At 40.0% G+C, this 16,998-nt stretch overlaps 1 protein-coding gene across 3 annotated transcripts in view; it reads left to right on the top strand.

The window, feature by feature from the left end:
• The window catches only part of MAGI2 (membrane associated guanylate kinase, WW and PDZ domain containing 2), a 1,542,253-nt gene that overhangs the window by 1,412,126 nt on the left and 113,129 nt on the right, over positions 1 to 16,998 (top strand). For all 3 annotated transcript variants that reach the window (XM_036247106.1, XM_036247104.1, XM_036247105.1), the window contains 2 exons: positions 13,739 to 13,924; positions 15,857 to 16,031. In XM_036247106.1, the coding sequence (XP_036102999.1) occupies positions 13,739 to 13,924; positions 15,857 to 16,031 (361 nt within the window). The remainder of the gene's footprint in view (positions 1 to 13,738; positions 13,925 to 15,856; positions 16,032 to 16,998) is intronic.

Raw genomic sequence — 16,998 nt, 5'->3', positions numbered from 1 at the left:
CCAGGTGAACAACTTCTGAACTACATTATTTCTTCATAGGATCGTACCCAACTAAAACCAGGATAAATAAAACCTACTGGTTAAATTCCATTTTTTTCAATGCTGAGCATGGCTAGTTTTGTTCCCAAATTTAAACCTGGCTGCCTAGGTCCTATCAGTAAGCAGACAAGCAAACAAGAAAAGATTTTGCATGAAACTCTGAGTACTCTGACATCTGAACTTTGAAGCCTCTATTAAAATGAAAAGACACAGGTAAACATTTCATTCTCTCAACACTAACAAATTTAAAGATCATTAAATTGTAAAAATAAATCAACAGAGAAGCACCATCATTCTTATTCATTATCAAGAAGAGGAGCAATCACCCTGGCCAGTTTTACTCAGTGGTTAGAAAGTTGGCCTGCGGACCAGAGAGTCTTGGATTCAGTTTCGCTAAGGGCACATACCTCAGTTGCAGTTTGTCCCCGGCCCCTGTTGGAGTTGTGTGGGTGGCAACCACTCAATGTGTCTCTCTTTCACGTCGATGTTTCTCTCTCTTTCTCCCTCTCTCCCTCCCGCTCTATCTGAAGATAAATGCAAAAAATGTCCTTGGGTGAGGATAAAAAAAGAAGAAAGAAAGAAATAAAAAGAAGAGGAGCAATCTAACCTATCAAAAAAATCTCTGAGTGCCCTGGCTGTCATGCTCAGTGGTTGGAGCGTTGGCCCTCGGACCAAAGGGTCATGGATTTGATTCCCGGTCAAGGGCATGTACCTGGGCTGCAGGTTCCATCCCCAGCCCTGGTTTCTTACATCGATGTTTTTCTCTCTCTTTCTCCCCCCCTCCCCTCCACTCTCTCTAAAAATCAAAGGAAAAAATATCCTCAAGTGAGGATTAACAACAACAAAATCTGTGAGTGTTCACGGTGCATTTTTTAAGAATTCTAGACAATTTTTATTATGGTTTGAATGGAGCTCATAAATCATGAGTTCTCCCCTCCAGGGAATCGTTTTTCAGGAGGGTTTTTATTACTGTGTTCACAGACTTTCCAGGTAGAAGCAGAAGGTGAATGTGCAGATGTCTTCTTACCTTCAGCTATCTGGTTGTCTTAAAGCTCATGAGGGAGTGATCAGTGGCTGTTCTCTGGGCTTGTGTCCTGCAGCTTCTTGTTATTCACTGGGTAGTGCAGGGAGCATAATTGGGAAGACAGCCAGACTTAATGCAGGGTCATCCTTTACCAGGGGAAAATGCCCATTGCTCTCCCGCGGGGTTCAAATAAATTGCAAGCCCACAGGTTACTTTTGCAGAAGACACATTATCTTTATAATCTATTCAGGGCCTCATGTTGGAATCAGTTCTCTGTAATTTTATTTTTTTATTTTTTCCCAATAGTTAGTCACATAAAAAATCTGGTTCCATATTCACAATCACTTTAAAAACATGTTGTTAAGTGAACACAGTAATGTTTCTTTTCCCCCTGAGGAAATTTCTTTTTTTTCCTTCACCTGAGGATATTTTTCCATTTATCTTCAGATAGAGTAAGAGGGAAAGAGGAAGAAAGAGGGGGAGAGAGAGAGAGAGAGAGAAACACTGATGTGAGTGACACATCAACTGGCTGCCTCCCACATGACCCACCAGGGCTGGGGATGAACTGCAAATGAGGTACATGCCCTTGACTGGAATCGAACCCAAAACTCCTTGGCCCATGGGCCAATGCTCTAACTGCTGAGCCAAACCAGCCAGGGCTTTTTTTTTTTTTTTAAATATGTTTTTATTGATTTTTTTTTTTTTTTTTTAGAGCGAGAAGAAGGGAGAGAGAGAGAGAAACATTGATGTGAGAGAGAAACATATATCGGCTGCCTCCTACACACCCCCTACTGGGAATCGAGCCCGAAACCTGGGCATGTGCCCTGAATGAATCAAACCCGGACCTCTCAGCCCATGGGACAACACTCAATCCACTGAGTTGCACCAGCAGGGCCACAGTAATGTTATTTATCATCATTTTTTAGCTATGTTGAAAAGTTCTGTTAGGGAATAGTTCTCCCATTTGGACGGGGGTAAATAGCATTTCTTTCTGAGCCACAGCTTTCCCCAAGTACGTAGGGAGTACCTGTACCCAGTCCTTCCTGCTCCACCATATTCTGGTATAATCTCTTTTTATTCGTTCATTTGACCATCAATAACTTTGAAATTTAAGCTGGATTGTTTTGCCAACCAAACTATTGACAGTATATGGTGGGAATCATTTCTTCAGAGTAATCAGGCCGCCCTTCCTGGTGATGCTCAGTGGGTATCTCTAAGATATATACAATGCCAAAAATACTAACTAAACAGTGGGGCCTGCTATTGGCATTTTCATTTTCCAGTTTTGTTTCTTCCAGATTTTATTCTTGTAAGCCAGGCAAGGGTTTACTCCACAAACATGCCCAGATGTTGGGCACCTGATGAACCCATCTGCTTTCAAAGGTGAAGTGCCCAAAACCTTCTCTTCGGAAACTGTTCTTCATAAAAATGTACAGTTGTGGACTCACTGTGGCAGGAGGACCGTCCAGTGAGCAGGGACGAGCAGAGCTCGGAAGGTCTGCCCTGTGGTTATCTAGCACAGGCAGTTGAGATAACATGAGGTAGAAGAGTATTCTGATTTAGAAATCTTCATTCAAATGTTTCTTGGACTTGCTAGTTGAACAGCAAGATGGAAATTTGCTCACATTCCAATAGCACTTGATGAAATTAAGACCCATTAAAACCTGGTGGCCAAGTGTTTTAGTTTGTTCAGGCTTCTTTGCTATCAACGGAGTGGCTTGTAAACAACAGAAACTTATTCCTCACTGTTCTGGAGGCTGGCAAGTCCAAGATCGAGGGTCTGGCAGTTTCGATGTCTGGTGAGGTCCAGCTTTCTGGTTCATAGCTAGCTGTCTTCTCGCTATGCTCTCACAGGGCAGAGGGGCAAAGATCTCTGGGCTCTCTTTTATAAGAGTACTAATCCCATTCATGAGGAGTCCACCTTCATGACCTAATTACCTACCCAGGCACCACCTCCGAATACCATCACACTAGAGATTAGTTTCCTTTCTTAAAATTTCATTCTACTTTATTTTTTTATTGAATGTATCAGGGTGACATTGGTTAATAAAATCATACAGGTTTCAGGTATACAATTCTATAGTATATCATCTGCATAATGTATTGTGTATTTATCACCCCAAGTCAAGCCTCCTTCATCACCATTAACCGCCCCTCTTCACTTCTTCTACCTCCCCTCCACTCTCTTCCTTCTGCAATCACCGTACTGTTGTCTGTGTCCAGGAGTCTTTCTTTTTTTCTTTTGCTTAACCCCTTCACCCTTCTCAGCCAGCCCCCAACCCCTTTCCCTTTGACAGGGGTCAGTCTGTTCTCTGTATCCATGAAGGAATTATAAATCTCGTGACACAAATATCCAGTCTATAGCACCAAGTTGGCCACTGATACTGATGCTCCCTGGTGCTAAGTGGCTAAGAGAAGACTGACAGGTATGGCTCTTAGCTCCAATCAATTTATATGGTCAAAAGCATTCACTACGTACCTAAGTTCATATTGTAGCTGAATTTATACACAACTACATTTTCACTCTTGAGAAACTAAGGCAAGTTTTTAACCAAACATGCTGTCCAGATCTAAAACTTGAATACATCAGGTTTTTTCCAACTGCCACAGCTAATGCTGTAGCTAAGGTTCTGGGTTAGCACTGTGCAGTAGCACTTTCTGCAATAATGGCAACGTTCTATTCTGCACTATACAACACTGTATCCACTAGCCACATGTGGCAATGGGTCACTTGAAATAAGGCTAGCGTGGCTGAAGAATTAAATTTTTAATTGTCTTTTATTTCAATTACTTTAAATAACCATGTGTGGCTAGTGGCTGCCATGTTGGACTACACAGCTCTGGAGCATTATAGTGGCCGTTAAGTGCCCCCCCAACCTTGTTCCTCCCCTCTTATCCTTCAGTCCACCCTTCACCTGCCACCATGTTACTCTTTCTGAAACAAACAACAAGATCACTTAACTTTCCTGATTCATTAGTGACTTCTCATTTGGCTGTAAAATTCCAAGCTCCCTGGCACAGCCAATAAGGCCTCTCATGATCTGTCCCTTGCTACTTTCACCCGAGGTCTCACTGTTTGTGCTCATTGTTCTCCACACAATACCAACTGCTAATCCACAGTTCTGTACCTTTGCAAGTCACATCACCTCCTCCTTATCAACCCCTGCCTTTTCACTTTTTCTCCCATTTTTTAAGTTTAATTAAATATAGTAAATATTATTCTTTTTGGTCTAGTCTGTGAGTTTCGACAAATTTGTTTAGTTATGTAGCAATGAAGTCAACCCCTCCAGTCCTGGCAACCATGACTTTGCTTTCTGTTCTCTAGTTTTGCCTTTTCCTGTAGAAATGGAATTACACAGTAGGTAGCCTTATGAGTCTGGCTTCTCCCACTTAGCATAATGCATTTTAGATGGATCCATGTTTTATGTATCAATATTTGGTTCCTCTTAATTGCTGAATAGTATTTCACTGTGTGGATGTACCATAGTTTGTTTATCCATCCCCTAATTGAAGAATATTCAGATTGTTTCCTATTTTTGATGATTATGAATAAAACTTCTATAAACTTTTTCAAATACGTTTTGCATAAGAAAGATAAGTATAGGACAAACTATATGCAGTGGTGGTCTCACTTTTCAAGTAAGAAAACTCTAACATGGTTTATTTGGCCATTCACAGGTCACACTGCAAGTCGGTTTCAAAGTGAATATATGATCAAGATCTTTTCACTTGTGAACACTGTGCTTGGGGGCCTTTTAATATTGAGTTTTATCCAGTCATGCAAAATTTGCATTATTTCAAGTTAAAACATGATATATCCTGTTAGTGGAACTTTGGTTTCTCTGAGAAAAGGAAGAACCAATATGTATTCGTGTAATCTCCTGGATAACATATCGAAAAGGACAGCTGGCTTGGGAGGGATCGTTTGCCTAGGTTAGTATCTGTTTTCATTTACATTAAGAAAATATTACAAGAAATTGTTATCTACCAGAGGACTTAGGGAATACAATGGAAAGCTGATATTGCACCTGATGGCTTTTGACACTTCCCTATTATAACAGGGAAACTGTGAAGTTAGCCAAGTGACTTTTTACAAAACACAATTTCAGAAGCTATAAAAGGAAATAGGAGATGGCAGAGATAGAATACACTGCATCTATAAAAATGAGAAACATGGCTTGTCAGCAACACCTGCTTGTAACTATCAACCATTTCTATGGGGCCTGCTGAGAAATTACTGAGAGCCAAGTACATCGATGGGAGTGAAGTCTCAAAAGACAGTTGAGGGATACAGAGGAAAGGAAGAAATGTGGCTTTATTGAACATTTTAACCCAATACCTGGGGCTGATGAAATACAATTTTATGACATTTTTCTGAACTCTTGAAATCAGTTGATTTTTATATGTGTATCTGTCAAGGCTACAGTAGACAACAGGACTTTTAAAGTTTGAGTACATAAATTATTGATCTTTTTCCCCTGAAACAGATGCCAAATCCTAACTGGTATACCAAAATGTTGCTTTCAACAACTGATTTAAATTTACAACAGATATTTTCAGTTTCTATTTAGTGGTGGTAATATGATAACATGCTTATTTCCTCCCGTTCTTGCACACCAATAAAATGGCAGTTAATGAAGAAGAAAGAAATGGGCAAGACATTTTAAAGATTAAAAAAACATGGCAACTCATTTTGCAGGACAGATAGATATTGACTCTAGTTGACAAATTGAGAAATGGCCATATGAGAATATAATTTAGAAATGTGAAGAAAAAACAGCTGAAAAATGTAAAATGTTAGCCTTTGGTCACAGAATTAGAGAGGATGGGGAGAATTAGAAACTAAGGTTTTTCATTATAAGCATTCTGATTCTCTTTTTTTAAATTTGTGCTTATATTATTTTAATTAAATTGTTTTATTTACGAGAAATTTCCAATCACTAGAATACAGTACAGTTATTCTGTGTACTTTGCCCCTTTTACATTATAACATGAATTTTGAAATTTTTATACAATTTTCTCATTTTACAGTATAATCTAGTATTTTCTAGTAATAATTTGATAAGCCTTCTATAATAAATTATTTATTTAAAAAACCCTCTTACTCAAGAACTGAATTTGTCATTACAAAAGTGAGCAGCTAACCCTTTAAAAGGTAGATTTGCATATTTGGAACAGAAGTATAATAGCACACCTCAACCCTGGGACTGCTTGTTGTTGCTGTTTTGGGGTGTGTGTGTGTGTGTGTTTATTAATTTTTTAGGGGGAGAGAGAGAGAGAAACATTGATGTGAGAGAAAAACATTGATTAGCTGCCTCCTTACACCCCCCCCCCACTGGGGATCGAGCCTTCAACTCAGACTCCAAAACTTCCACTTAATCTCACTGTCCACAAGTATATCACAACCAAGGCCTATTTGTCTTCCAGACCTCTTAAAAATGTTTGGATTCACTTTGAAGCTTTTGTGTTTTGTTTTGTTTTGTTTTCTCTTGGTTTTGGTTTTACTTTTTTTTTTTAGAGTGTTTTGACTTTTTTTTTTTTTTTTAATTTCTTTATTTTTTTGTTACAGATGTTTTTCCTTTTTTACACCATTGGCACCCCCCTTTCCACCCCACCCCCACCCCATCCCCGGCTTTGTTGTCCATGTCTATTGGTTATGTATACATGCATATAAGTTCTGTGGTTTATCTCTTCTGAGGGATGTCAGTCTGTGCCCTACTTCCATGTTTCTGGGTCTACCGTATTCCTCAGACTGTTATGTTCATTGTATTCTGTATATAAGTGAGATCATGTGGTATTTGTCTTTTTCTGCTTGGCTTATTTCACTTAGGATAATACTTTCCAGGTCCCTCCATGTCGTCTCAAAGTATAAGAGAACTTTCTTTCTTACAGCTGCATAGTACTTCATTGTGTATATGTACCACTGTTTTTTTATCCATTCATCTACTGATGGACACTTGGGCTGTTTCCAGATCTTAGGTATTGTAAATAGTGCTGCTATGAACATGGGGGTACATATATTCTTCCTGGTTGGTATTTCAGGCTTCTTAGGGTATATTCCTAGAAGTGGGATCACTGGGTCAAATGGAAGTTCAATTTTTAATTTTTTGAGGTAATACCATATTGTTTTCCATAGTGGCTGCACCAGTCTGCAGCAGTTTTAAATTTTTTAATGCAAATTTCAAAGAATATGCTAACATTAGGTTTCTTCCCTCTGAGTGTCTGCCTGTTACCAAACGCAGGGTAACTAAACTGTTCAACCACAAAAGAATGACTCATGGGTGCTAGGGGGAAAGTGCACTTTTAGAATATGCAGTTCTTAAAACACCAGCTGCTTGATTTTAGGTCTTGCAACTCATTTGGCTATGAATTTTAGGAAAGACATTTCATTTTTAGAAAGCTAGATTTCACAGACTTCTAGAGGAAAATCGTCATGCTGTCTGCTTTTCCTTAATTTTACCACAATTATTATAAAAAATAATGCCAAACACAAGCTTTATGCCACATCTTTGCTCCCTGATGACCAAGAAATTCTCTTTCGAAGGACACTGTGTCACATTCCAGGAAGGGACATCAAGCTAAATGGGGTTGTCACCATCGAGCATACTCATTCAGGACTTCTAGGAAGGAATAATGGAAAATAAGCCAGATTAAAAATTGGCTTGGGTTTCTGAGGACAGAAAAACAGGATTCTTTGCCAGGTATGGAAGAGATAGGAACACTAGTGACAATGTCTTCTGCTGTTCCTCTCTGTGCAGTGTCAATCTAGACAAGCTGGGAAGGCATTTCATCAGGAAACTCAGATAGGGAAGCAGTCATTGTGAGGGCAGGAGGGACCCACCTACAAGGAATCTGCTCCTTGTTTCTCCCTCCATGGATTTGATAGAACCCTCTTTACCACCACGAGTTTTTCACTAACTGAGCTGCCACTCAGCTGAGGGACACTATGCTCCCTCTTTCCCAGAATGACCTTTCTTCTTCTTACCACTCTCTGAATCCACAATAGAACTCAGAAATTCACCTCTCCTCTTGCACATGACCTTTATCACAGATTTGCCATTTGTGTTTTAAGTATTCTTGAGGGCTAATACCATGTGTTATTTTATTGATATCTTCCCCATTGGGCCCCACACTGGGCCTGTTACTCAGAAGATGCTTTGCAGAAATGTATTATTGATGGAGTAATTGATCCTCCTGCCCCAACCCACAATTTTCAAACAAGACAGTAAATAATTTTCACAAATCATTTTAAGAAAACCAAATGGAATCATCCAATTAAAAAAATATTTTCATATTATGTCACAGAATCAAAACCCAAACTAACAGTTTTAGACTTTTTCAAAAGAATGGTTGATTGATTTTTAGAGAGAGGGGGAGGGGGTAGGAGTGAGAGAGAGAAACATCACTCTACATCTATTGGTGCCTGGATCACGCCCCGATGGGCTGCCTGCTTTTGCTCCTGCCCAGATCTGCTGCTTCCTGCACACCCCCAACCAGGGATCAGGCCTGCAGCCCAAGCGTGTGTTCTGACCTGGAATCAAACTGGCAACCCTTTGGTCCACTGGATAATGCCCAACCAACTGAGCCATACACACCAGGACCTTCCTTTGCCTTTTTAAGCCTATGGCATGTTGTGTAACCTTCATAAATTAATGGATTTATGTATGAGTTAATGAAAGCTTGTGTTATTCATTGCCCTTGAAGTATTTATTTTTGTTGCACTCATTTTAAAACCTAATCATTTGCAAGTTTGACATAATCCAGTTCCCCTGTCTAATGCTTTCCTCCATATACAACTCTACTTTGTGAGATCTATTAACGAGAAGATCATTAAATGCAAGCTCGAGTCACAGGTTTTCCCTTCTCTGACATGAAATACATATAAAACAACAGTGAAACATGAGAACAAAAAGGGGGTCAACTACTCTTTTCCTCAAGTATAGCTAAGAATTTCAGGAAGAATCCATCGCCAAACCAAGAAAAATCCTGTGGGCAATCATGTCTTCTTTATGGGAACTGACCCAAGATAGAACTCCCCAAGGACTCTTTGGTTGCCTACAGCAGGGAGAGCCTGAATAGACCATACTAAGCTCTGAAAAGAGAATCCAACAGCAAGAAATGAGGATCATTTCTTCCTATAATGGTGTAGCTAGAGACCCAAAGAATCTAGGCCTTTAAAACCAACTTAGAGAGCATCCAGTCCAACTGAGTGACTCTGATAGTCCCACTAAAACAACTGTGCTGTATTGATCAATGACAAAGAGTCAATTCATCTATAGGAAAATATAAAATATACTGTAGTATAAATGTGCAGCAGTGTTTTACCCAGAAAGAAATAAAGAATAAGAAAGATGGGGTTCTTTTTCCATAATTTATGTGATTTGCGATTATAGGGAAATTTCTAACTGGAGATATATTGTCTGCTTCCAAAATGTCAGTATGTCTAAAGCCGTATGACAGATTGCAACTTTTCCCAAATATCTGTGTATCCTAAGCACACTGTGTCAAGAAGCCTGATCCAAAGACTTGATTTATGTTGCTGCCTGACAGGTGATGTCTGGAAGGCCTACCATCTAAATGGACTGCGCTGGGGCAGTTACCTTAGTCATCAATTCTCAGAGAATTAATGAGTGCCCTTCATTCCAATAATAGAAACCAAGATCAGGGCCTTGTCCATGCTCTGTAATTCCATTAGCGATGCACAGAACGCACTTAGGTCATAAGCTCTCTAGACCTTATAACTGAGCAAATGGAACTGCATCTTGTTTTCAGAGAGAATCTTCTCTGAGTACACCCCTTGTCAATGATTTGTTGTACATCAACATTCGATGTACTTACATATGTAAGGAAAATGCTGGTAAAGGGAAAGTGAGGCTGTCTTCAGCTGCCAAGAATTTCAAGTACCGTTTTTATTAAAGTAAATGCCAATAGAAAACATTTTTATTAAAACTATATTGGGTACTTTAAATTATGGACATACATTTTTAAACTGTGTACTCACTTAGATGTTATGTAAGCACTCAATCATTCTATGTAGCTACCAGAGAATTTATTTCAGTTTTCATTCTTTTATTTGGGCTTTTGTTCTACCTACCCTAAAAAAAAAAATCAAAACTAAGAGTTATCATCATAAGCCTGTTTGCAATTAACTTTCATCTGAAAAATCTCAGCAGCATGTTTTTGTAAGCTAAGTCTCACAAACAATTTCCTCACTGCTCATAGTTCAGATTGCTTTCTTTACTGGCCACATATCCAAAAAAGAAGAGAGTAACTTCAAGGTTTGAAGCCACAGGCATAGGTTTGAATCTGGCTTTGATACCTATTTGTTTTCTTAACAATAAAATAAGCATGATTATTACACTTTTATAGCTACTTCACATTGTTGCTTTAAGGATTTAAAATAAGTGCCTAGCACAATGCCTGGAAATTAACAAACGATAACTTATTGTTGTTTTTATTGTTGTTGAGCACATAAAACTGATTGTATGATTGTGAATGAGTGTGTGTGTGTGTGTGTGTGTGTGTGTGAAATTTTTGTTCTGAAACATTTGGGGTTTTATTTGCAGTAGCTTCTAAGTGATCTACAGTAATGGAGGAGAGCAGAGGCATGAATAATTCAAAACAGCAAATCATCCAAATACTGTTTGTATGTGCTTTAAACAGTATTTTTAAATTTTATTTCAAATGTGAGTGTTTCTACTACCCAAAGAAGTGACTTCAAATAAAGGAATGACACAATGATGTGAAGCCCTAACTAAAAGGAATCTGAGGAGCTGTCCAATTTTCCTGTCCCTTCCTCTCCTTCTCTCCCCTTCTCTCCTCTCTTTACTGCTTCACACTTGCCTGTTAAAAGACAGCTGCCGCAAAGACCCTACTTCAAGCTGAATTCCTGCCTCCCACTCTCCCCTGGATCAGGGCCACTGGTGAAGTGTTTATTTTTCTCCTCTTAGAGGCAAGATGCAGTCACCAAATAAAAGCACCAGGTGCTCATGTAACAAGTGCTCTAGTGGAGGGAGGGGATGGCCAAGTCAAGAAACGCAGTATGGTACCTTGGTTAAGGGCAAAGGGACGGAATCTGACAGACCGGGATTCTAAGTCCTTTTGGCCTATATGACCTTGGGCACATTGCTGACCACTTTATGCCTCTGTCGTGTTTCCACTGCACACATGCAGGGGCAGAGCTGTCAGGTATCGCACATGATTTGTTAAGGATTAACAAGTGTTTGCATGGAAGGCTCAATGTGCATAATGAAGAGACCTGTGATTTCTCTTTGAATAATAAACTTTAATTTACAAGTTGGTGTTTCCTGCAGAGATCTGCAACATCTATTCTTGTGAAACCAGAGGAAAACAAACAGTATTCTTTGCCTCATCTAATATCTGTATCATCCCCCAAACATAGCTCTTTTTCCCACATGAAGCGGTTTCCTGGTTGATATGAGAGGCTATTGCTCTGCAGTAAGCAAATGTTGCTTTAGCTTTAGCGGTATTACAGGTCTATCCCATGTAGAAGGAATTCAAGCTGGTGTTTACACACAAGTGCAGACACATCAGTAGTGATATCAGAAATATAAAAAAGTATACTAGCTATAAAAAGAATGAAAGAAAACTTAATACTTATAAGTCAAGGCACTGTTCTAGTCACTTTGCATATGATAATGTATTTCATTCAGAACCATCCTGTGAGGTCTATAATATTATTATCTCAATTTTAGTGTTGAAAAACGGGAAGTCAGGTAACTTTTGCAATACCTATATCATTTTTAAAAATAAACAAATGAACGAGTTCTTATTACATTTCTCCTTGAGAAATACATTGTGCTAAGGTTCTAAGATGGTTGTGAATATGCTTTAAGAAAGGTGTCCTGAACTAACGCCACTGATGCCTGTGGCAGATAAAAATGTCTCTGAGCTTCCAACAAGCTGGGTTTCACTTCAGGGACATGGGTTCAGCCAATATCTCCGTATGCTATCTATCACCTTTCACAACAGAAATACGAGCAAGGTGCTGCTTCATTAGCTCACTGATTGTCCTTTCTTATTAAGATTATTAGCTAATGTTTTGCCTTTCACTGAAACACATATGCAAGATTGAGAATTCAAGGGACAGACACCCCTGGAGCATAATGAATGCTGCGGTGGATCTGCCTCGTTATGCAGGTTAAATCAATACCTGACGTCTATGGGGAGAGCAGTGTGACAGAGTCATTGACAGTGATACCATGGCTGGGCTCGCTGTCTTGAAAGAAGGAAAAGAAACAGGTTTCTAGATTGTAAGTTCCTTGAGGGAGGTTACAGGCACACTGTGTACTCTTGATATCTGACCCCAGCTAGCTATCCTGGTAAGCACTCATTCACACTGAACAGAAGTCACCCTGCTAGAAAAATCTATGTCCTCGTGCAACTGGCTCTCCTCACACATGTAAATAAGTAATTAAAAAATAAAATAGCCCTGGCCAGTCTGGCTCAGCAGTTAGAGCGTCGGCCTGCAGTCCAGAGAGGCCCGGGTTCGGTTTCCGCTAAGGGCGCGTACCTCGGTTGCAGTTTGTCCCCAGCCCTGGTTGGGTTGTGTGGGTGGCAGCCACTCGATGTGTCGATGTTTCTCTGTCTCTCTCTCTCTCTTCCTCTCTCTCCCTCCCACTCTATCTGAACAAAAAATGGGAAAATGTCCTCGGGTGAGGATAAAAAATAAAATAAAATAAATTTTTATTGTTTTCAAGAGACATACTATATTTTGTTAATTCTAATACCCATTTTTATATTATAATATCTTAAAAATTAGAAAGCATCTTAGTGTCAATGGAGTGTCATTGTTTAATTGGCAGAGTGGGCTCTTTTTTATTTCTTGCACATAAAATAAAGGTATGTCACACCATCAATGGCATCTTAGATTTGATGAAAAACATTGTATATCAGATGTTAGCAAGGTCTCAGCACCACTTAATAAATTAAATCAGAAAGAAGAAAGGGGTTAGATTTGAAAACTGCATCAACCTTTAAATTGAAGATTAATAGATGAGTTGGTCATAACTTTTCGCCAGTCTGCTACAGCATACAGAAACACACATACATGCACACACACACACACATACATAAATACATACACACACACACACACACACACACACACATATTCCCCTTTCCTGTTTTCTCCTCTCTGTAAAATAGAAAAAGATAAAAATTAAATTCCCAGCATTTATTGTATCTTTCTGAAATTGTGTATCATTGACTCTCAAGTATGAGCTTTGTAGGCACAGTGTTTTATGCCTATAATTCTCAAAATTTTGTATGTATTGGAATCTCCTCAGGAGCTTCTTTAAAATTAATGATCTTTTTCTCCTGCCTGGACATTTCAATTCACAGAGTCCAGGCTGAGGCCCAAAGAGCTACATTTTTAATTCTAGGGTGGATACGATACACCCTGAAGTTTGAGGAACCTTGGTTCATATGTCTGGAATTGGTCTGTCCCTGAAAAGGACTTGAATTTAGAAACTGTGATCTCAGTAGTATGCACAGGACCACATTTGATAGGTGTGAGTATACTTTCAAAAGGCAAAAATACTGACAAAAGAAGGACTTCTAACATTACATTGTTTCCTATAGGACTGGGACTCAAAACTAAAGTGTGCGTTGGTAATGCCCCTGATCTCTCTTTCTGTTGGGGATTTTTTTCAGCTGTGCCCCACAAAATCGGACGCATCATTGATGGGAGTCCTGCAGATCGCTGTGCAAAACTGAAAGTGGGAGACCGGATCTTAGCAGTGAACAGCCAGTCTATCATCAACATGCCTCATGCAGACATTGTGAAGCTCATCAAGGATGCAGGGCTCAGTGTCACCCTTCGCATCATTCCTCAGGAGGGTGAGCGCCTGAGCCAGGCCGCGGAGTCCCCGGCTGCCATCAGTGTGGTGTCAGAGGGTCAGAAGTTGATAGTCATTTCCACTGTGGCAAAAATTCACATTCTGTTGCAACTCATATCCTGTTTACTCAGTACCAGTTTCATTCAAAGATCAAGCTGTGTGACATTAAAGATGAGGAGCGTGAATCCCATGACACTTGGTTCTTCAGTCATTCCCTGTGGTCCTAGGAGTACTGTTTTTATGGTTAGATTTAGCCAGAGTCCATTCAACAGAGATGATAAAGTTACAAATCTGAAGAAGGAAAAATAAATAATAATAATAATAACATGTATTCATGTTAACAGTTAAACTCTGGAGCATTCTCCAAAGTCAGATTGGTTTTGAAAAGCTTGAGGAAGTTTTATGGTATAAAGGGAGCTCATTTAGAAAATGTTGCATCTGATAAGAATTTTAAATTCCCATTTAGCCTTTTAAATGTCTCTGTATAAGGACTCCCCCCTGAGGCTTGAAAGGTAGTGAGCACCCCAACTTACAGCCATACCGTAAGGGGCCACAAACCACCATAAAGTCACTCTTTCTGGAGACAATGTGTTCATTACTAGTTTGTAGCTGCTGACTCATGATTGATATTCAAGAAGTCAGTCCCTGGAGCTGGCAGGTGAATGGACCACTACATCCCACACAGAGAGTGAAGCGTAATGATGGGCTCACTCACCTGGGTCCCCCCTGATTTACTCTGTCACCTGATTCCATCTCTGGACTCTGACAAGCAGGCAGCAAACAGCTTTAAATATAAAACAGATGTCCTCAACTGAGGTGATTTTGTCCCCCAGGGGACTTTTAGCAATGTGTGGAAACATTTTTGATTGTCAAGATTGGGGTGGGGATGCTGCTGGCATCTGGTGGATAGAGGGCAGGGATGCTGTTAACATCCTACAGTGCACAGGACAGTCCTCACAGCAGGAAGTATCTGGCCCAAAATGTCAATGGTGCCAAGGTTGGGAAACTCAGATACAAGTGAAGAAGAAAGTTAAAATCTGGGGCTGTGAGAAAAGAAAGAGGAAGAGTGGTTTATAAGAAAATGCTAATAGGTCAGTCACCTTTTTTTCATCACTCAGCTGAAAAAAAAAAGAATAAAACATGGCCATGGGTTATTTTAACGCACCTGTAGACACCATTATGTATAAAATATTCGATGGGAATTAATTCTAAGCAAGATTTCTCACTAAAAATATGACTTCTCTATTTTCCCAGTCTGAAATATGTCTGTCCTGCTCTTATTCTAACATAGAAAAATAATTTCAGTTAAAAATATGATGCTAGTACAAGAAATTTCAAGAAGCATTGTTAAGAAACAACTTAATTTCCCTTCCTTTGTTCAATGGTTGTTTGTTTTAGTTTTGTGGTTTTGTTTTTTTTTTTACTTTTTGGATAACCATGGAATGCAGAGGGTTATCAAGCAATAAGACTAACAAGAAACAGGAAAGAAGATTGTAGAAAGCATTTACTTTTATTATGGTTAGCTCCTTATCCAGACTTTGGAATACTGCTAAGACTTCTCATTACAGCCAAAAAGTAGTGGCTAAACCTTTGCTGTCTTCCCAGAAAAATAGAATATATTTTAGAGCTTACTCTTTTGAATTTTTTTTTCATAGTTTTAACAGATTTTTTTATTATAATCTTTCTTCTGACAAAATGACACGAGACGGTTCATAACCTTGTTCAGTAACTCTTGTAATTAAGGAAAGCATACTAATTCTGGAAGTGGTATTGGAACTTGATAAGTTTAAGTTGCTGTCTTCAACTCTAACAGAAACTGAACTAACCAAAACCTCGAGTCATCTGAGGAGGCAAAGAGTATCCACCTCTGGCCACCTCTTGCCCTTTATCAATGTCAACCTGACCGCATTTTCGGCTTTGGTTCCCATTTCAGAGCTCAACAGTCCAGCCTCAGCGCCCAGCTCAGAGAAGCAGAGCCCCATGGCTCAGCAGCACAGCCCCTTGGCCCAGCAGAGTCCTCTGGCCCAGCCAAGCCCAGCCACCCCCAACAGTCCAGTTACCCAGCCAGCTCCTCCTCAGCCACTTCAACTGCAAGGACATGAAAATAGGTACCATTTCCTGTGCTTTTTCTGATTCTGAGACGTGAGGGAGGTGGGGAGAGGAAGAGTTGGCAACAAGACAGGACACAGGCAGGAGAGAGAATTTATTGAAATAGAAATTGCCGTGTGGACCTTTCTGTAATTTTGAGATTATGTGTATGTTCTAAGTGTGGTTTTATTAGCAAATGCAAGTGTCTATCCTTTACAATAAGAACTTTTGCTGAAGAAATGAGTGATTGCAGATGAGTAGGAGTTAACTCGCTGAAGAGCACATTAGAGATTCCAGGCAGAGTGAAGAGCACATACAAATGTTCTTTGGCAGGAGGGAGCCTGCAGGCTTGAAGGAGAGAAATAAGGCCAATGTAAGGAGACAGAGGGGAGGAAGGGTGGTTCAGACGAAACCAGTGAGAGTGGTAGGGGCCTGCCCTCCAGGGTCTTGTAGGCATGCTAAAGATTTTGATCTTAAGTGTAGTGAGAAGTCACAAGGGGTTTCAGCTGAGGATTGACATCACTGGATTTGCCTTTCAAGATCTCTCAGTCAGCCCCACAGAGAACAGTCTGGTCAGAGAGAAGGCAGGTTAAGTGGTCAGAGATGGCTGCTAGTGTCCATAAAGGTGGTGGCCCAGAGAATAAGGGTGGTGTATAAAAGGTCTGAGCCCATGGGAGATCCCAGCCACAACTCAGGGCCAATGTAGAATAAAGCAGCTTTATTGCAAACACCTGGGTGCAGGCAGGCTGTGTGACTCCCAAAAAGGGAGTCAGCCCCGAATAACAGTTGGGGTGTAGGTTGTATACTCTGCTTCTAGCTTCCAGTAGTTCCTGCTGACCACTCTGCGTGGCCCATTGTCCACTTTGCAGTTGGACTGATCTGGTAGCACATCCTGCATCTGCTGGGTGATTCATGGTCTTGCAGATAATCCAGATAATCCGTACGCAACAGAAGGCTGAACAAAGGTCATGCAAGCAACGCATTTTT

This window comes from Molossus molossus, unplaced genomic scaffold (genome assembly GCF_014108415.1).
Source record: "Molossus molossus isolate mMolMol1 unplaced genomic scaffold, mMolMol1.p scaffold_m16_p_7, whole genome shotgun sequence".
In the NCBI taxonomy this organism is placed as follows: Eukaryota; Metazoa; Chordata; class Mammalia; order Chiroptera; family Molossidae; genus Molossus; species Molossus molossus.
Note: the sequence above shows the minus strand (reverse complement) of the source record. Positions and strands in the feature narration are given on the sequence as shown.